The 22069-nt window shown below is 42.5% G+C and overlaps 1 protein-coding gene across 1 annotated transcript in view; it reads left to right on the top strand.

Moving 5' to 3' along the window:
* Positions 1-251: 251 nt before the first annotated feature.
* cftr (CF transmembrane conductance regulator) overlaps positions 252-22069 on the top strand; it is a 117641-nt gene continuing 95823 nt past the window's right edge. The window contains exons 1-2 of the mRNA XM_067999536.1: positions 252-328; positions 18818-18928. Of these exons, the coding sequence (XP_067855637.1) occupies positions 276-328; positions 18818-18928 (164 nt within the window). The 5' untranslated portion in view covers positions 252-275. The remainder of the gene's footprint in view (positions 329-18817; positions 18929-22069) is intronic.

Below are 22069 nucleotides of genomic sequence, written 5' to 3'. Positions count from 1 at the left end.
TGTCTAGAGGTCTGCTACCCATTAATAAAAAGTCACAACATTTTCCCTTACAGTCGTTAATAGTTATAGAGAAATGAATATTAATTTGCAGCATTTTAAGTTGTCAGAAAACATGTTTTGTCATTTAGAGAAGATACACCGCTGTCAACGTTGTGACTTTCTCCCTCCCTCCCCCCTCTTTCTGGGCTGAGCGGTGACATCACCAGGCAGAGTTAATAAGGTGGGGTGCAGTCAGACTCTGCTCTCAGGTACTCGAAACTCTCCACCGGGCAACAATGCAGAGATCACCCATAGAAAAAGCCAATGCCTTCTCCAAACTCTTCTTCAGGTAAGACAAACCTTCCGAATTCCGAGCTACCTCTCGTTATCTCACACCTTTTCTTTATTTTCAAAGTGCAAAGTTCCCAAGGTGAATCTTTTACAGTAATTATCGAGATTTGACCACATTTATTAAACTGAGGATACATTTCTCTCCGACTTGGAAATCAAGTGATTTTCCCCCGCCTGAGCTGTAATGTGTGAAATGTATATTTTACGCAGGTTTTGGTAAATTGCGGGATATCAAGGTCCGCAGATAAAGGAACTTGAAACTTCAGAAGAACATTTGTCACAGTTCACTGGCTGGCAACAACTCCTACCAGTTGCACTGACCTTACTCGGCTTACTGTTTGTAAATCAGTCCCGAATCGCTGTCGAGACTAAAGGTTTCGCAGCACTAGCGAGGCTTCTCACTCAAACACTTAGGAATGTTCTTTGAAGTCGGACTTTTCTTTTCAAAAGTCTTGCGAAACTTTCATAACATTTTTTGAACGTATGCATAAACCCTGACGGTACAGAGGCCAAAAAATCACGGGTTCATTTGAACATTCAATGCTGGAATGAAAAGGAAGTATAAAATGATATTGTTAAGTTGCTAAATAATGCAGCAGTTGAAGCTGAATGAAAAAGTTATGCACAGAATTTGTCGCCCTTCACTTGGGTCTGATTTAGAATCATCAGTTTGTTATAAATTGGTCGCGTATCTTTCAAAGTGTACGGTCGTGTTCAGAAATCATGTGCTCTTATGTTTTCAGGTGCAGACATTTATGAGGATATAAAATCTGTTTTTTAATAAGAGAGGATTTAGCTTATACGCAAGGTGAATTCAAGATCAATTTTGGACAGAGTGTAGAAATTTAATAAGTTATATCGATATTATTTCTAATTCTAAATGAAAACTTATTTAATAAGTGTATTTGTGGGGTACTCATTTGTCTGTCATTGGTCTTACAATATGCTTGCATTATATCGTTGCTAAACTGCAGCATTGTAACCTTTAGTCTCAAGATTTAACTGTGTCTGTCTGAATGTTGTGTCCTATAACCTGGAGTCCCACCAATCACATTGCAGAATCCCAAGACTATTGTCCCTTTAACCAATCACATCCTAGAATTTCAATCAATCAGCTCCTGGAGTCCGTCGCCCCATCGATTTGACCAATCAGATCCCCAAACCATGGAATTCCAAACCATGGACATGCGTTGTCATTTCTGATGGGTTCAGTCAGAAAAATGACAAATCACAGTCTAATAAAAAGAAAGTCCCCTATAAATAACCTTTATCACACAATGAACATAAAATATTTAATCATAGAATCATACAGCACAGGCACTGTCTTTGAAAGAGCTATCCAATTAGTCCTATTCCCCTGCTCTTTCCCCATAGCCCTGCAATTTTTTTTCTTTAAGTATATATCCAGTTCCCTTTTGAAAGTTACTATTGAATCTGCTTCCACCGCCATTTCAGGCAGTGCATTCTAGATCATAACAACCTGCTGCATAAAAAAATTCTCCTCATCTCCCCCCTGGTTCTTTTGCCAATTATCTTAAATCTGTGTCCTCTGGTTACTGACCCTCCTGCCAATGGAAATAGTTTCTCCCTCAAAACCCCTCATAACTTTGAACACTTCTATTAAATCTTCCCTTAACCTTCTCTGCTCGAAGGAGAACAATCCCAGTAATAAAAAATGCAAAAAATTACAAACATGTCCATAATCTTCATCATCCCACCTTCCAGTCTCATCACTCTCCTCTCCCAAGCAAAATCAATATCCTCAACCCCAGCTTGCAGACAGCTCATCTGGCCCCATTCCTATACTCCAGAGTCTATCTTATCTCAGGGCTGACACCCTAAGGCCCAATGTAAAAATGTTTGCACATGTACATCAGATTAGATTCATGCGGCTCTGCCTGTGATGATGCCTCTGTTCATGCCCACTCTCCAATGCTCGGTCTGGCCATTCCCCACTCTCCCATTTGCTGCCACCTACAATTTTCTACCTAGAATCTCATTCCCAGTTCCTGCAGCTCTTGGGAGAGATAACTGGAGCAATTGACAGCATTTGCAGATCACTGAAGGATAAAGATATAGTTGGCAGTGATTGCTGAAGTAACAAAGGAAGTATCAGGAACAGGGAGAGAGTAATAAGATATGAACAGAGAGAAATGGGGATAGAAACAGAGAAATAGGAAGAGACTAACAAAAATGAAAAACAGAGACACTGGAAGAGCATAGGGACAAATACAGAAAGAACAAGAATAACAGAGAAAAAGGAGAGAGAAACAGAGATAGGCAAACAAAGAGCAGTCATTCCACGGTCCCCAAATCTCTTAATGTGACCACGTACACCAGTCATCTCCAAGACAATCATACAAGCTACTGTAGTGGTGAGGTCTCCCCAAGCTCCAAACATTTGTTGTCTGGAAAGCACAAAGCACGTCACAAGCAGTATCAGCAGAACCCAGTCCAACTTCAACCTCGCAGACCCATGGCTCATCCCCCAAGTGCTCACAGTCTCCATGCCCACCCAATGGATAAGTGAACCTCTTGAAAAATAACTACAAGATATTGATGAGAAATAATGTGGTAACATCGGCTTAGTATAGGTCACATATAAAATTCATGCCCCAAACTAGCTGTCAGCAGCACCACAGGAATCTACTCATTTTAAAGTCACCCCTATTAAAGAGTATGGGGAGTGAGTAGGAGAGTGGGATTAGATGAGTTGGCTCATGGAGAAAAACACTAGCTCAGACTTGATGGGCCAAATAGTCTGTTTCTGTGCTGTGACATTCTATGATTCTTATTATTCCAAATCTTTGTACATCACTCCTATATCGAAATAAAGATTTTTCCTGTAGTATTTTTCACATTTAATGGTGAGACAATAGTGATTTAAATTCTTCTATAATTGCTTCTTTTGGTTATGACAATGAGTGTAAAATTGCTTTTATAGGCCCTGATTTTAACTTCCCTCGCCTGGCAGAAACTGGGCAGGGGGCAGTTAAAATGGGGCTAGTTACTCACTGCCTCTGATCCTGAAGCCTTCCCACCGTGACCCGTCTAACCTGCTGTTTTGAGCAGGCGAGCGCGACGCCCACGGGAAGGAAGCGGGGTCCTTCTTTAAATATGCAGATCAGGTGCCGATGATGTCATCGGGACCCAACTGCAATATTAGTCGGATGCCTGAGCGGGGGAGCAGTGACGTCAGGCCAGACCTGCCGGGAGCTGGATTGTGGGCCAGAAGAGACCCAACAAGTAAGCTTGAAAAATTTAATTTTAGGTTTCCTTATGGGTCAGGAGGAGCAGGAGTTCCCATGGGTCCCCGCCTGTGGCCTCCTGCCACCAAATTCCCGCCCACCCGCCGGCCATGTAGTGGATCTGGCCGGGTTCAGGTAGGACTACTGGAACATTTATTCAAATGAGGCCAGGGCGTTTAGATCGGCCAGGCTTTCACATCCTCTGATTCCCTGTCCGCTACGGGAATTGCACGCTCCATTCCTGACCCCACTTTAAAATTGGGGCCTTTACTGCTATGTGGAGATAATTTAACTTTTGACACTATATTACTACATCTGATAGAAAACTCTAATATATAAAGGCTGAATTAATAATCAATCTCCTTGTACATTAACCCCATGTATAGTAGAAAGAACACTCACTTTAAACTGATGTGAAAAGAATTACCTTCCAGTGCATTGATGTTTGACTATTATACATAACAATAGCAAACTAACAAAATAATTCTAGAGCTTTGATTCTATGTGCAGGTGCAGATTCACACTCTGACAGGGTACTGTGATTCCTAATTCTGTATAGTGACATTTTGGAACAGGTTCACAGCAACCTGATTGGTCTCCACTTGCACTGGTAGGCAAAAGCCATTGGATCTTGTGTTGTTCAGTTCTTTTGGAGTACAAACTTATTCCTGAACCACTTCCTCAGTATAAAACTGTTTAATTTCCAGCAAAGCAACATTCTTAATGATGTATTCAAATTATCTCAGCCATAGAAATAACATGGCAATTAAGATTAAGGCAGAAAGGGAACAGTGCCTGATAAACCAGACTACAAGCCTAACTGCAGTTCCAGTAATATGCATTTGGTTCACCCTAGATTTTACTTTAACACTAATAATGCTCTCTTAAAATTCAGAGATTGTACTTAACCACTGGCAGTGAAGCAGCATTAGTGTACCAATGTGTCGTGATATGAGTGGCAAGATGTTGAGTAGCACCCATGATTCTACAGAAAAGGAAGTGAAAAAGGTTGAGTTATCTTAGCCCTACTACCATAATGTGTGACAGATGGTTACAGTAGGAAAGTCACTTGCCTGCTCCTCTTAGTCAAGGAATAGTATATAGCAAAGAGGGCTTAGTGAGCAGGAGAAACTTTATTTCCCAATGCACAGAAAATATCATCAATTCACAAATACTCCATACTTTATCAGCTAGATTTTCCCTAGAGAATGCAACAGTACTTTGATTACAAACAAAGGTACGTAAGTTCAAAGGGGAAAACATTACTTTAAGTATTAACAAAAATATACAACGCCCTGCATCGGTCAAAGTTAGTAAGAAACTAAAACTCTCAACACAACAAAGTTTGTGTTTAAACACCACTAGAACTAATTTGGAGTATTAAGTATAAGGAATATCTCTTCTGGCAAGAATCATACTCATAACCTTGAGCATATGCACCTTACATGGAAGTTATACTGAGCAACAACAACTTGTATTTATATAGCGGCTTCAACGTAGTAAAACGTCCCAAGGCACTTCACTGGAGCGGGTATCAAACAAAATTCTCAACGAGCCACGTAAGGAGATATTAGGACAGATGACCAAAAGCTTGGTCAAACAGGTAGGTTTTAAGGAGCATCTTAAAAGGAGGAGCAAGAGGTAGAGTGGCAGAGAGTGGCATGTCTCTAATCTGATGTGCATGTGCAAACATTCTTTACATTGGGCCTTAGGATGTCAGCCCTGAGATAAGATAGACTCTGGAGTATGGGTATGGAGCCAGATGAGCTGTCTGCAAACTGGGGTTGAGGATATTAATTTTGCTTGGGAGAGGAGACAGTGATGAAACTGGAAGGTAGGATGAGGAAGATTATGGATATGTTTGTAATTTTTTGTGAATTATTACTGGGATTGTCCTCCTTTGAGCAGAGAAGGTTAAGGAAAGATTTAATAGAAGTGTTCAAAATTATGAGGGGTTTTGATAGAGTAGATAGGGAGAAATTGTTTCCATTGGCAGGAGGATCGTTAACCAGAGGACACAGATTTAAGATAATTGGCAAAAGAACTAGGGGGGACATGAGGAGAATTTATTTATTTATTTTTTTACGCAGCGTTGTTATGATCTGGAATGCACTGCCTGAAATGGTGGTGGAAGCAGATTCAATAGTAACTTTCAAAAGGCAATTGGATATATACTTAAAAAGGAAAAAATGCAGGGCTATGGGGAAAGAGCAGGGGAGTAGGACTAATTGGATAGCTCTTTCAACAACAACTTGCATTTATATATTGCCTCTAACATAGTGAAACATCCCAAGGCGCTTCATAGGAGCATTATCAAACAAAATCTGACACTGAGCCACATAAGGAGGTATTAGGACAGGTGACCAAAAGCTTGGTCAAAGAGTTAGGTTTTAAGGAGCGTCTTAAGGGAGGAGAGAGAGGCGGAGAGGTTTAGGGATTGAATTCCAGAGCTCAGGGTCCAGGCAGCTGAAGGCTCAGCCACTAATGGTGAGTGATTAAAATCGGAGTTGAGCAAAAGGCCAGAATTGGAGGAGTGCAGAGATCTCAGAGGGTTGTAGGGCTAGATGAGGTTACAGAGATAGAGAGGGGCGAGGCCATGAAGGGATTTGAAATCAAGAATGTGAATTTTAAAAATAGAGACATTCCCGGAGTCGGAGCCAGTGTAGGTTAGTGAGCACAGGGGTGATGGGTGAACGGGAATTGGTGCGAGTTAGGATATGGGCAGCAGAGGTTTGGATGAGCTCAAGTTTATGGAGGGTGGAAGTTGGGAGGCCGTCCAGTACAGCATTGGAATAGTCAAGTCTAGTGGTGACAAAGGCATGGATGAGGGTTTCAGCAGCAAATGAGCTGAGTCAGGCGATGTTACAGAAGTGGAAGTAGACGGTTTTGGTGATGGAGCGGATATGTGGTCGGAAGCTCATCTCAGGTCAAATAGGATGCCAAGGTTGTGAAAGGTCTGGTTCAGCCTTAGACATTGGCCAGGGAGAGGAATGGAGGTGGTGGTCAGCGAACGGAGTTTGTGGCAGGGACCGAAGACAATGGCTTCAGTCTTCCCAATATTTAGTTGGAGAAAATTTTTGCTCATCCAGTCCTGCATGTCGTACAAGCAGTGTGACAAATCAGTGACAGTGGAGGGGTCGAGGGAGGTGGCGGTGAGGCAGAGCTGGGTGTCGTCTGCATACATGTGGAATCTGGTGTTGTGTTTTCGGATGATGTCGCCCAAGGGCAGCATGTAGATGAGAAATAGGAGGGGGCCAAGGATAGATCCTTGAGGAACTCCAGAGGTAGCGGTGCGGGAGCAGGACCGGGAAGAGAAGCCATTGCAAGTGATTCTTTGGCTATGATTGGATAGATAAGAATGGAACCTGGGGCGCCATCCCACCCAGCTGGACGATGGAGGAAGATGGTGTGGTCAACCGTGCCAAAGGCTGCAGACAGGTTGAGAAGGGTGAGGAAGGAAAGTTTACCACAGTCACAGAGGATGTCATTTGTGACCTTGATAAGGGTTATTTCAGTACTGTGGCAGGGATGGAAACCTGATTGGACGGATTCAAACATGGAGTTGCAGGAAAGATGGGCACGGATTTGGGAGGCAACAACACGTTCAAGGACTCGAGAGGAAAGGAAGGTTGGAGATGGAGCGGTAGTTTACAAGGACAGAGGGGTCAAGAGTGGGTTTTTTGAGGAGGGGGCGATGACAACATTCCAATGAATGGAGCAAAACAGCCCTTTAAAGAAATGTTGTTCTTCTGTCTTGATTCCAAATACTGTATTGTATTTTGTGATATATAAAATGAATGTCAGCTTGAATTATGAGTATGGGTGTAAGATATGTTGACAAATGCATTGTGAACTTGTCCTGTGATTTCATGGTTTAGTGACCAGTATTTTTTGAGCCCATTCCTCACTAAAAGATAAGTCTGTATTATTGGGTTAGCTTCAAAGCTCCACTATTAACATAAGGTTGGTACATGATTGATTAAAGTAACATACAAGAAAAGCACAGTCTAGGACAGGTAGTGAAATAGGTTGCAGAAATTGTGCTTCAACTACATTCTGCTTAACAAATTATCCCAGTACCACATTACACCAACTGTATCAATAGCAGATGAACCGAAGTTAATGGGTGTCTGATTACATAGTAAGACACAAAAAAATTGAATGCTGTGCATTATAATTAATTGTGAAAAGTTGGATTTGGTCTGAATTAAGCAATGTAATTGCTGCACATTAATTATTTGGAAGTGGTCACCCAAGAGATAATTGTATAGAGCTCAGAAACTTGTGTCAACACATTACCATATTTGCCAGCATGTCAATGTGAGCTGTGGAAATTGTTCAAAATCTTCTTGACAAAAATTGGGAATCTTCAGATTCCGTTTGGAAAAAAATGTGTGAATTTGAGAACAACCAAATCATTGTAGCTACCCCAGCTGTATTTTTACTATCCAAATCTTTCGCCTTACAGTGGGCACACGATGAAAGTGCAGCATGAGTTTAGCAAAACATTGCAAATGTATAGGGAATGATCTTTCAGTGAAACCAATAGAAACACCGTGAAAAGAAGGAGTCTGACCCTCCAGAAGAAAAAGTTGCTTTCACCTATTAATTGTAGTCAGTTTCCTTTTTTCTGTTTATGTGACAGTACAAAGGATTTTAAACCAGATATTGGAATGGTAAAATTGTCTCCTACATTTAAGGATGCTATTACACTAGAGATACTGGTCTTTATTGTGTGATGTAAAGCTGGCAGATCCGAGTTATTCTGATGATTGCACTTTGCACTGACTCAGCAACAAAGGAATACTCTGCTCTTGGCCTGTTTCACTTTAATGTTGAGAGAATGGCCAAGTTAATTTTTAATGTTAAGAGCATGCAGGTGGGAGTGTCAAATCATCAACTTGACTCCCAAGTCACACTCGTGTTTTTGCACATTAGAAACTGCTTCATGTTGACATGCAACTGAAAATACAATGGCACTGCAAGAGCTGTGCAATGAATGCAATTTAGTTTACATTCACAAATCCAAAGACGTCACTTTGAGCTACTCCTACCGTATCAGAATGCATAATATTTTACTACTATGGATGAAGCAATATATATACCAGAGCTGTCCTCTGCTTTTGCCTTTAATTCAATGGTGATCTAAGTGAATAAATTTCTTGTACTTGGAAATAGAGGGTCCAGATTATGAATGGAGCAGAATCAATTCAATATGAATGAAAGAATCATTCTGTATTAACAAGTGTATACATATGGGACCAACCAAACCATTGTAACTATACACAGATCAGTCAGCATCTGTAAAGAGATTAAACAAATTAACATTTTCAGTGTAACCATTCATTAAAACTGTACTTTTCCTGCAATAATCTTGCATCTTAAATGGCATACAGCGAATGTGCAGCATAGACATAGGAAAAGATGGCAAATACTGTATATAGGGAAAAACCGTTCAGTGAACGTAATGCAACTTATTATACTAGTTGTTGTCCCGTGGTGTTGCACCCAGGAAACCAAGGCCAATTGTAGTCTTCAGGTGAAGATGGATCAGAGGATGGGGGTTAATTGAACTGGACATGCAGACATCATTCAGTCCTCACTTTAAAGTCATACGTTCTGTGGTTATTTTTGTATTTCCATTATAATTCCTATGCCCACATTTATAATGGAAACTGCCTATGTAAACTTGTCATGCTGTAATTACATCCTTCTGGCATTGGTGGAGCTGCAGCAGCTTAACTGGGGTCACTGTGTTAATTACAGCCTGACAAATTTTATGTAGGCAGTTTCCATTATAGTTGTGGATAGAAGATTTTATAATGGAAAAAGTCGACAGGAAGTGCAAGCAGATGCAAGTTTTTTGATATGTTAGTAGATTAGATATTGTATCTATTTTCCTTAAGGTATCATTGACAGTGGGACTCAAAGTGAGACTCTTATACTTTAATGTGGACATAAGATTTTATAATGGAAAAAGTTGACAGGAGTTGCATGCAAATGCAAGATTTTTAACATGTTAATAGACTAGATATTGTACCTATTCTTATGTCAGTTTGGTTCATTTGGTAACACTCTTGTCTCAGTCATAAGGTTGTGGGATTAAGACTCAATTGTAGATGTGAGTACATAATCTAGGCTAATACTTCAATGCTGTGCTGAATTATCGTAAGATGAAAAACAGACACATCGATGTCCAATTTCTCCCCCGTGGGATGATTCATCACAAAAATATTTTCTGTCTTAGCTACAATAATGCAACCTAGGTGAAGCCCCTGTATCACGAGAAAAAAGTGTTCAGACAAGATTTTAAGTTACAGTACAGAATGATCTTGTTGTGCATTTAGATAGATAGATCTTTCATTTTTGAGCACCTTTCATGACCTCAGGATATACCAAAGCACTTCAAATCCAATTAAGCACTTTAAGTGTAGTCACTGTTGCAGTGTAGGGAAACATGGCGGCCAATTTTGCACACAGCAAGGTCTTACAAAGAGCAACAAGGTAATCTGCTTTAGTGTTGATAATAAATTTTAAAAATAGCAATAAAAATATATTTGCTTGTTAAAAAAAAGCAAGTTTTACATCAATTAATATCACCAAGCACTTTGCTCCCAGTGCTTCTAATCCTGTTGCTCTCTAACGGGATACTGGGACCAGGCCAGGAATGATTCCCTCCCCTGACATTTGAGCCCATTCCTTCCTTTTGAAAAGATCCTCTATATTTACTTTGCATCTCTACTTGAAGCAACTCACTATCTGGAAACATCAGAAATTTCAAATGTTTCATTTTACCCCCATCCTTTTTTTGGAAGAGGGAAACCTGATGAAATTGTATTAGATCAAAATAGGGTCCTGTCCAAATAATATGATCTTTCATAGTTCCTCATTCACTTTTCTACCATGCTAGATCTGTCCATTCCTCCTATTCATAATAATACTAATAACCACCAATGCTAGGTTTGCATCCAGCCTCATGAAGGTTATCAAATGAGTATGAACGCATGAGAAATAGGTTTATTCATGTGATGATTTAATACATGTACATGTCCATATATTTGCATATGCATTTCATTTTTACAGAGGTAATAGAAGTGGGGCTCCATGGCATGTCCTAAAAGTAAAATGCATTGCATAGCAGACTTGCCAACAGGTCTCGTGCTCACAGCAGAATAGTCTTTTGTACCATTATTAGCAAGTTGCTCGATTCTAGTTTGGTTGTTGTTAAAATTTTGTCTCAACATTCAATTGGTTAAGTATCGTGTGGAGCTATATTTTCACTATTGTGAACCTGACGAACACATTTTGTGTATGCGCGACTTTATTTTGGACCAATGCACCTGTTCAATTTTCAAAAAGGCCGATATTTTGAAATGTACATGATTCAGTTTTAATCATTGGTACATTAAAAAGGAACACGTCTGTGTCTTAAAGGTGCAAAACATATGAAAATAATGGACAGGAAAAGTCCAGCTGGTCAATTCAGCCTGCCCCACACAGTTGTGATGCCTTTAGCATCATGATTCCCAACACCCCCCAGCCTCCAGCAGCCATATAATCTCCTGGGAGAGGATAAAAAAAAGATAAAAAATCCAAGGCCAATTTAGGGAGAAAAAAAATCTCACCGCCCTCAAGGTGACTGAGGTCCTCGACATTACATTGACCATGATTTATATTTCTTATTATCTCTTCCAGCTTTTGTACACTGGTTTCCACCCCAGTCAGGAACTGGTCCAGCTCTTTTTTTAAAAAAGGTTTGCAGCGAATCAGTACTCAATGCATAAGCCGGCAACCTGTTCAATTGGTCCACGATCCTCTGGGAAAAGAAGCACGTCTGACATCTATCCTCGATCTACCCTTGTGTAACTTGTACGCATGACCCCTGATTCTCCCAAACCTACCTAATTAAAATAATCTACCTGTACGAACACCATCTAGTCCTTTCATTATTTTAAACACCTCAGCCAAATCCCTCTGAGTCTACACATCCATAAAGTAAATAGATCTAGCATTGTCAGCCTATCAAGGTAACTGAGATGCTTTAAACTTGGTATCATTCTCGTGGCCCTCCTCTGAACCTTTTCCAAAGCCTCTATATCACGCATAATGTGAGGGGAACAAAATTGGACACAGTATTCTACGTGAGGCCTAACCAAGGTCTTATATAAGAACAAATTGTGCTTTCTGCTTTATATTGAATTGTTACAGCAATGCAACCTAATACCATATTTGCTTTGGCTATCACATGATGGCAATGGTCGTGAACCTTAAGAAAATTATGTACTATAACACCAAGATCTATTTCCCAACAGACTTTAGTTTTATATCCTGTAGGGTATTAATATACTTGGCATTGGCCCTGCCCACATGCATAACTCTACATTTATCTACATTAAATACCATTTGCCAAACGTGGGCCTCTCCCCCCATTGTATCAAGATACACTTGTAGTAGTTTATTTTCATCCGCAGTCCTACACTCGCACAGACCTTTGAAACATCTGCAAACTTGAGGACTTCCCCCAATGCCTACATTCAGGTAATTAATGAAGATTGTAAAAAGTAATGGCCCTAACATTGATTCCTGCAGTACACCACTGGTAACCAGTCTCCAAGCAGATCCATATCCTTTAATAACCACTTTCTGCCTATGGGAATGCAGCCAATTCTTAATCCAATCTAACATCTTCCCACCAATTTCACAAGATTTTATCTTGTAGAGTAACCTATTGTGTGGCTCCTTATCAAAACTTTCTGAAAATCCACATGTACAATGTCAGGGTTACCTTCATCCACCAAATTTGTAATTTCTTGAAAAAATTTAATCAGATTGGTAAGACACAACCTTTTCCAGAAGCTGTTTTGAGTGTCTCTAATAACTCCTTCTCTATCCGGGTGTTCACAAAGAACATCTCATGATCCCTTCCAGCATCTTACCTATGTTTGAATTTAAACTAATAGGCCTATAGTTCCTTGGTTCTGACTTGTTGCCCTTTTTGAAAACTGATACTTCATGAGCCTCCCTCCAGTCCAAGGGAACAATCCCCAACTCTAGCGAGATGTTAAACATATAGATAAGGGGCTCGTAAACCACAGATCCCAACTCTAAGCATTCTCGGGTAGATGTCATCAGGACCAAGAGCTTGATCTGTTTTGGGATTCCTAATTCTTGCTAAGATGATATCCTCATCTACTTTAACTTCTTTTCCTACAATGGAATTCTGATTCTTGGCAAACTTTGTTCAGAGATAAAGATTGATCTGAACCCAGGACATAAACCTAAATAACAGAAGCTTTTTTTTCCTGTTTAAAGTTAGACTTAAGAACATAAGAAATAGGAGCAGGAGTAGACCATATGGCCCCTCGAGCCTGATCATGGCTGATCTTCAACCTCAAATCCACTTTCCTGCACGATCCCCATATCCGTTGATTCCCCCAGAGTCCAAAAATCTATCCATCTCAGCCTTGAATATATTCAATGACTCAGCATCCACAGCCCTCTGGGGTAGAGAATGCCAAAGATTCGCAACCCTCTGCATGAAGAAATTCCTCCTCATCTCAGTCTTGAATGCCCGACCCCTTATTCTGCGACTATGCCCCCTAGTTCTAGACTCTCTAGCCGGGGGAAACAATCTCTCAGCATCTACCCTGTCAAGCTCTCCCATAATCTTATATGTTTCAATAGGATCACCTCTCATTCTTCTAAACTCCAGAGAGTATAGGCCCATTCTACTCAACCCCTCTTCATAGGACAACCCTCTCATCCTAGGAATCAATCTAGTGAACCTTCGTTGTACCGCCTCCAAGGCAAATACATCCTTCCTCAGATAAGGAGACCTAAACTGTACACAGTACTCCAGGTGAGGTCTCACTAAAGCCCTGTACAACTGTAGTAAGACTTCCTTACTCTTGTACACCAACCCCCTTGCAATAAAGGCCAACATGCCACTTGCTTTCCTAATTGCCTGCTGTACCTACATACTAACTTTTTGTGTTTCTTGTATGAGGACACCCAAGTCTCTTGGAACACCAACATTTAATAGTTTCTCACCATTTAAAAAATATTCTGTTTTTCTATTCTTCCTACCAAAGTGAATAAACTCACATTTCCCCACATTATACTCCATCTGCCACCTCATTGTCCACTCCCTTAATCTGTCCATATCCCTTTGCAGACTCTGTGTCCTCCTCACAGCTTACTTTCCCACCTAGCTTTGTGTCATCAGAAAACTTGGATACATTACACTCGGTGCCTTCATCTAAGTCATTGATATAGATTGTAAATAGCTGAGGCCCAAGCACCGATCCTTGGGCACCCCACTAGTTACAGCCTGCCAACCTGAAAATGACCCATTTATCCCTACTCTCTGTTTTCTGTCCTTTAACCAATCCTCTATCCATGCTAATATATTACCCCAACCCCATGAGCCCTTACCTTGTGTAACAGCCTTTTATGTGGCACCTTATCAAATGTCTTTTGAAAATCCAAAGATACTACATCCACTGGTTCCCCCTTATCTACCCTGCCAGTTACATCCTCAACTTCTGGCAAGGTTTGGAAAATGGGTAGAATGAGCACTTACTGCTATAAATTGGATAGCCAGGTGGTGACGGATATAATAGTAGAGCCTAGTCTTCAGTTGCTTCCAAGCCTTCATTCACAGTGCTCCACATTACACCCACACCACACCCTAGACCGGCTCTCTGATAAATGGATACAAGAGAGTTCTCAATTGATCCGCACCACCTGAATACAATTAACACTAATTGATATCAATCACATGGATACAATTAACACTTATTGTTATTTATCTGTCTATTGCTGATTGCTTTTAGAACTGTTCATGATAAGTGACACGCTCAATCTATTTGCCACTATCTCCAGTATTGTTGTGATAAATGGGATTCGTAACCTTGCTGAAACAGTTTATGCGAGGTCTTGAAATGGATGAACTAATATTTATCACATTAGAGCAACTATGAGTGCCAAATAATCCCTATATAACTTTACACTCCACTGTTGAATTATTGCTTCATTCAATTAATATTAATTTTGTGTTTTCTTTAAAAACCAAATTAAATTAAATTCTAATAAAAATATTTAGTGCAGATACCAATTTGTATAACAAACTATCTTCTCTTCTTCCTGCGATACGAGTCCTCATATGAACCCTATGAGTTCTAGTGCACTGCAGGAAGTCAAGTGAGTATAATCTCAGTGTGTATGTGCACAAATCATTGAAGGTGGCAGGGCAAAGTGGACAGGATTGTGGCAGGTATGCTTGTTGGACCTGGAGGAAACACTTCTCCTCTAGGCCCACATCCAGTGCAATAAAGGCACTTATCAGTTGATCCGGCCTTTTTCACCTCCTGTTACGTGATGTGAATCAGAAGGCTCGGGAATCCTTGCCCCCCCAGGAGTTAAAAATAAAAAAGCTATTAAAATGGAGGCCCGCAGCCTCCTTAAAAGATTTTACTGACCGACTCGCCTCCTGAAAGCAGATTGGTCGCCTGCCCCACTTCCCGCCTCCGTTAAAACCGGAAGTGGGCAGGTTGGGGTTGGGTATTATATTTTTACAATTTTTACCTTCCCACCCGCCCCCAACCCAACCATTGGGGGTTAAAATTACCCCCTCGGTGACCAGGACTTGTATGATCAGGAAAGCATACGATGCTGAACAAGCCCATGGGGATTCACCAGCATTATAGACATTCTCCCACCATGATTTAGCTCCAAGTGTTTGTATACCTTTCTCTATTTCCTTGTTATTCTGCTGCATTTTGACCAGATGTTTCTGAGAGGTAACACTTCTATCCAAGATGCTTTTAAGACTGAATAATAAAGGGGGAATGGGGTCCCCAAATCGAATTACAACTTGTAATACTTCCTCCATCAAGTTTCCATGGATCTTCAGCCTGGTGACATCACGATCAACTATAGTTACCAGAGCGACTTGTTGGGACCCTAGTTCGAACTCATGGGAGGGGGTTACACTGTGACTATGTTAATGGACACTCCTTACCTCCTTGTCTGAAGGTCGTCTTGGTGGTCGTGCACCAGTATTTCCTACTTCCTTGGTAGGCAATATGGGTAGCCTGCCACTGGGGCGTTACCCACATGTCACAGAGGGGTGATCCATTGGCAAACGTACATCCACATGACTGGTGATCCTGAGTGTAATTAATTTCACAAGCCCAGGCATCACCCCGTTGAACACAAAGTTGAAGCTTCACTGCCCCTCACTGGTCTCCCAAGACCAAATATGGCGGGGGTTGATAGAATTCAGTCAAGGTGGTTGCTTCCAACCGCCCCAAAGACTATACAGCAAATAGAGGTATTCCAGATTGGTTGCCTAGTCTAGGGAGCTCAATCAATAGCTCGAAGATTTCCTGGGCTCCACGCAGTTTGCAAAGCACTTTGGCAATATGCAGCTTCACAAAGTGTCTTGCTAGACACAGGTTAGTTTCGCCAGGTAATCACTTGATCAATTGTTCACTCATTATCCAAGTGGGTAATTTTCCCTCAGCTATGTCTCTCAGCACTTTTGCTATTCTCTCCTAGGAAACTCTAGAGGAATCAAGGGATATGGAGATTGGGCAGGAAAGTGGAGTTGAGGTTGAAGATTAGCCATGATCTGATTGAATGGTGGAGCAGGCTCGAGGGGCCGTATGGCCTACTCCTGCTCCTATTTCTTATGTTCTTATGTTCCTGCCAATGGCTCAGATATATGCTGCACACCACTGCCTTAGAGGCCTGAGATGCAATGGTCTCTTGATTGTATATGATTTCATTAATCTTATGCCGGCTTTCATGGACACCCTGGACTTAAAGGATAAGAGACCCCCTGACCCCTCATTGATCAGGTCCAAGTTACCCTCATTTATTTTGGTTAATAACTTCTAATTAGATGACGAAAGGTCTTCGACCTGAAACGTTAACTCTGTTTCTTTCTCCACAGAAGCCACCTCACTTGCTGAGCTTCTCCAGCATTTTCTGTTTTTATTTTAGATTTTCAGCATCCGCAGTATTTTGCTTTCTACTTTTCCTGAAACAGCAGGAAGTGTTTAGTGCAATCCAGAACCCTTCTTTTCCCCATTACTGATATCTTTGATCTTCGGATAATTTATAGATTCCTTATGTATATCATCCTTCAACAAGCCCATCGATTCCACTTTAAATAATTTCATTGGTTTTACATCAGCAGATAGCAATGGTATTGACACTACCACAGGAATCAGTCACAAAGCAATTTCACTTTACTTGCAAAGCTTCTTAGCATAATATCCCAATCCAAGTCTTCGCACCCTACACCAATCCATATTCCCATCTGATTTTCAGATTTTCATTTGTTTGTCCAACATAAAATTTGGGATCCAATTGTTTTCTATAGCATTTAACCCCCTTTTGAATCTGAACATTGTAAAAACCCTCCATACATAATTGCCTTCAGTCTTTGTTATTCTGAATGATTGCCAATATCCCTAACCTATCTCTCTGCCAGTTCTTTTATTGATACCAGGGACTCTCCTTGTTCTGATATAACATCCCTGTCTGCCTATTCATTCGTTTAAGTAATCCCTTTAATTGGTTGTGTATTGTTTTATCATATTCCCATTGTCTCTGTGAGTTCACCTAAATTTCTTCACGATTGTGCTTAGTAAAATTGAACACCATTTCTCTTAGGGTGATAAAAATATACATGCATTCAATTGCATAAATCAGAAGACAAAAGATACACAAGAAAAAATTTAACAGAGCAGGAATAATCTCTAACTGCAAATTATAACAAGCTTCTTGTGTTTGCGTCACGACAAGTTTGTTCACCGGTCCTTCATAAACACGTGGGCATCTCCCATTTTAAAGTTTTAATTACATTAGTCTCAATATTAGATCATGTCTGCACCGTCTGCATTCAGGCACCTGTGCAGGGAAACATTCACATCGGCCCAGGTATCGGTTCCCCTGCTTGACACAACAGTTAGATAGTCGGTAGTAAAGTACAGAGCATCCAAGATGCAGTTTTCCTGTCATACACCGTTAACTTAGACGAGTTTACCCTTTGCTGATACACATCTCCCAAAATATTCCACAGAATGTGGTACTGCCAATTCAGTAAGTACTTGGGTTGTAACATCCACGTTAGGTAACGATAGGGTAAAAATCAAGGTTTATTCTTATCCCTAACTTGGCCCATTGGGTGAATAGTAGCATACCCCAGATTGCAGATTGTTGATACAGGTGGAACTTCAATCATCACATTTGTTTCACCATTTCGCTTAGAATACCAACGAACAAGGTCATAGTCCCTTAACATATCCGGGACTTCACGTTGAATCAAAAATATCAGCATTTGATCAATAAACAAAAGCATATATGCTCCGTATGCCATACAAATATTCCCTTTGCTCGCTCGTTTCCTTTGTATATCATCTCATTTATTTTATCCTGCGTCTGAGTGAAAAACTTGGCAATATTGTATATCATTCCTCCTGTGCTAGCTCATTGATTGCGATTAGGACTGGTGCATCGACCAGTTTGGCCAGTGCACGTTCATTATGACGTGTATGTTTCTTTATAGTCTCAACATCTACTGATTCGAAATTGACATTCTTGTTCTGAACACCCCCGTTATCGCACCTACCCATCCCACAGCATCCGAATGTAATTGTCTTGTCCTGAAGATACCCTCCTCTGGTCTAGTTTCTACCCCCGTTATGTTATCTATCACTCCCTATCTCTCATTCTCATTTTATCTGCCTGTCTCGTGTAAGCATTTACCACAGTACCGTAAATTGGACATTATTCACTTATGGCACATTTTACATTTTCTAAGTCCCTGACATATTATACTCCCCAATAATGAATGTAATTAATATCACATTATCCATTTCGCTTCATCTGTGGAGAAAGCACAAAGAATTATTTCTTCCTCCTGCAGTTTCTTTGGAGACTAGGAGTAGAACACCCTACACGATCTTGACCTGATGTCTCAACTCTCTGACTAACTTCCCCCCCTTGGACGTCTGTAGACCCACAGAGTCAAAGTCGTCACAAATGTGGAACTATCTCTGTGTAAGGCAACATGATTTTAAAACTTCTTTGCAGTACTGACTGAAAAGAAGGCAGCAGCTCCATACTCAGGCAGATTTCAACTAAATTTAAATTGTGTCCCAATGCGCTATGGCGTGTGTCATGTTTTTATTTTAAAATGAGCTTTTTTTTATATTTACGTTCCTCAGATGGCCAAGACCCATTTTGAGAAAAGGCTACAGGCAGAAGTTGGAACTGTCAGACATCTATCAGATTCCTTCATCTGACTCTGCAGACGAACTTTCTGAGATGTTAGAAAGGTACGTGATAAAATTATGTTAACAAAGTTTTTTTTTAACGTAGTGTTCAATAATTTATACTAAATATGAATGGATTGTGAAGACCTCCTCAATTACAAAGACTGTAACAGTTTCATATTAGGTAAATGGATCTATGAGGCTACCATTGGAATAAAGAGATTGATTGGATTTTCCTCTACTATGCCACCCATAATCAGGCGGTATAGTGGCAGAATATCAAGGGAAGTTGGGACAGGAGGCTTACCACTGCATCCCTGTCTCTACTGGAGCCACCGTGAATATACCTTCTTGCACTGCAGCAGGGAAAGAGCCTGGCCACTCCTTGACCACCCCACCCCATATAGATGAGAATGGGGAGGTGGGGCCCAGAAACCCAGCTGATTTCCCTGTCTTCCACTGCTATTACACCAAGTCCAGGGGGACCACTGGGAGAGGAGGAGCAGTAGATCTTGGAGTAGCGGCAGAAGGCACGCTGAAGCTGTTTTGGTGTGACAAGGTCCAGTAGTGAGCACCTCACCTGTCCTCAAGCCTCAAAGACACCTTATTTAGGCCTCAGCTCAGTCTAAGACCTAAGCTCCTATTTGTTTTCACGTCTACAGGGGACATCTACCACCTTTAAATGTTCATGCACCTCTTCTGGGACATTCACTGCATCTTCCTCCCTAGCAGTCTCCCTATTGGTGCGGTGTTTTAGCTGGAAGTCTGTCCTGTGTAGTTAAAGAGGCTTGATCCAGGAAAATGGGTCATGGTGGGGCCGAGGCAGTGGGTGGAAGTCTTGCCTGACCCTCCTCTGGTGGTGAATCTGTCCTACAGAAAAATTCAGGCCAATGTGACAAAACTTATCTCTATTCTAAGAATCTTCCTATAATTTTCCACGTTTAAGCGTCCAGGTTATGGTAGTGGGAGGATCAACCACTTAAACTGTGTCATGCAGTCATGGAAGAGTGAAATACTAAATTAATATTACTAAAAGAAAGCAATAATATTGATATCCCTCTAAGGGAAAGGACAGACTATGCATTCTATGTATACTTTCATAAATGGCAATTTCTTATGTATTATCATATATTTTCATAATTAAGGATATGCCAAATGTACAAGGCATTGAATGAAATTTAGAAACATTGGGCTCGATTTTGGCGTCGGGTTTCTGTCGGGTTTCCAGCGGGGGGGGCCCCCGAAAATCCCGATATCCGGTCACGTGACCGGATCGCGACGAAATCCCGGCCACTTCCGGATACCGCGCTGACGTGCGGGGCTGCGCACGCAAGCCCCGCTGGTGGGAATCCCGCAGGCAATTAAAGCCAGCGGGGTTCCACTTGAGTGTACTTACCTTGCTTGTTGAGGTCAGTTAATGAGCTGAATCAGCTGTCAAAAGAGGAAGTGTGGGATTTTAGGTTCAAGGCAGTGAGTTTCACACACTGGGTGAAACAGTCTCTCTCCAACCAGGCGTGTTGCAGCCAGCAGCCTGTGGCAGGTGCCAAGGTGCACTCCACGGGGGAGAGCCCTCACCCACGCAGGAGGCCACCGCGTCACATAGGGCAACCCCTGCCCCCCACCACCCCCCGCCAAGCCAGAGGACAGACCGACACGAAACCGCAGCCCCAGTCCGAGGAACCACCCACCTACCCTGCACAACCCTTCAGACCAACACCTGCCAAATGGGTGGTGTGTGGACACCCTCGGAGGACGAACAGCATGACCAGCCCCAGCAGCCTCGCAGTCCACGCGGTCCGCCGCAGAGACGTGGAGCCCCCCAACACGGTGTTGTTGCACGCCCACCTGCACAGCAGGAGGGAGGGCTACCGCAGAGAGAGACGCGTCGCAGAGGGCACTACCCTCGCCACAGGGTCCACAGACCGAGGCGCAGCTCCCCGGACCTCTCCGAGCAGCAGTGCACAGGGAGGCGCAGATTCGCTCGACATGTAGTCGTGGAGATCTGCAGCCTCTTTCATGCCGAGCTGCTCCTGGCTGGCCCCAGCACCAACTGCTTACCTGTCGCTGTCAAAGTCACCACTGCCCTCCACACCTTCTCCTCCGCATCCTTCCAGGGTGCAGCCGGCTACACCGCCGATGTCTCTCAGTCGTCTGCGCGGACGAGCCCTGCAAATACACCTGCACCTACTCTGCAGTAACACGATGGGTGGCATCAGTGGTGGGTCCTCATAGTGGTACCCAGGAGCGGGCATTATTGGACACAGCGGACAGGATTCGCGGAGACGTGGCAGTGGTGGTGTCAATATAATGTGTGCTGTTTGTTGCTCTGAAATTCAATATAGGTAACACCCATGACAAACCCTCAGACACCCTTGTGCACCCACTTCATGCTCACGACACGTTTGCCTTACGCTGCCTACTGCACATATGTGATGCATGCCCTGTGGCTGCAGCACAGGTGGTGGCAGGTTGAGTGAGGCTGGCCGTGAGGGAGATGCACGAGAGGGTGAGTATGGGATGGAGCAATGAGATTGTATGAGGATTGGGTTGCGTGTTAGTGGCAGGATGAGTACTGGCGAGGTGAGTCGGTGGAGGTAAGATGAGGATGGGGTTTGAGTGGGTATGAAGGGTGATGTGACAGAGTAGTGTTGGCGGTGCCGAAGGAGATGTGGGGTGGGGGCAGTGTTGTGGCAGACGGAGTGTAGGGGAAAGACTTCGTGTTCTCACTGTGGCTGACCTACTGCGGTCATTGCAGCGCCTCCTGCACTGTATGCAGGTGGGCCATATGTTGGTGGCGCAGGTGACCCCCTCTGCCACCTCGAGCCAGGCCTTCTTGGTGGCAGAGGCAGGCCGCTTCCTCCCGACCGCCGGGTGGAAGATCTGTGTCCTCCCCCTCCTCCTCACCCCATCTGATGATACCTGGGGTGAGGCATCATTAAACTGGGAGCAGCCTTCCCCCTGGGCTGCTCCATGCTGCAATTGGTTCCATTGGTTGCAGCATCTGTCAGTGGAGGACTGCCCCTTTAACTAGAGAGCCTCCAGCTGACAGATCGTACTGCGCATGCGCAGCCCGCCCGACGTGCAGACCAGCGCCGCGGACCACGGAGGAGCAGGTAATTGATTCCTATTAGTGTGTTGCCTGCTACGATCGCGCGGGCAACCCACTAATTTCACCGAGCGTGTTGACCACGCTCCCGAAACCCA

This window comes from Heptranchias perlo, chromosome 18 (assembly GCF_035084215.1).
Source record: "Heptranchias perlo isolate sHepPer1 chromosome 18, sHepPer1.hap1, whole genome shotgun sequence".
NCBI lineage: Eukaryota > Metazoa > Chordata > Chondrichthyes > Hexanchiformes > Hexanchidae > Heptranchias > Heptranchias perlo.
The sequence above is the reverse complement of the archived record's forward strand: the minus strand, read 5'-3'. Positions and strand labels throughout refer to the sequence as shown.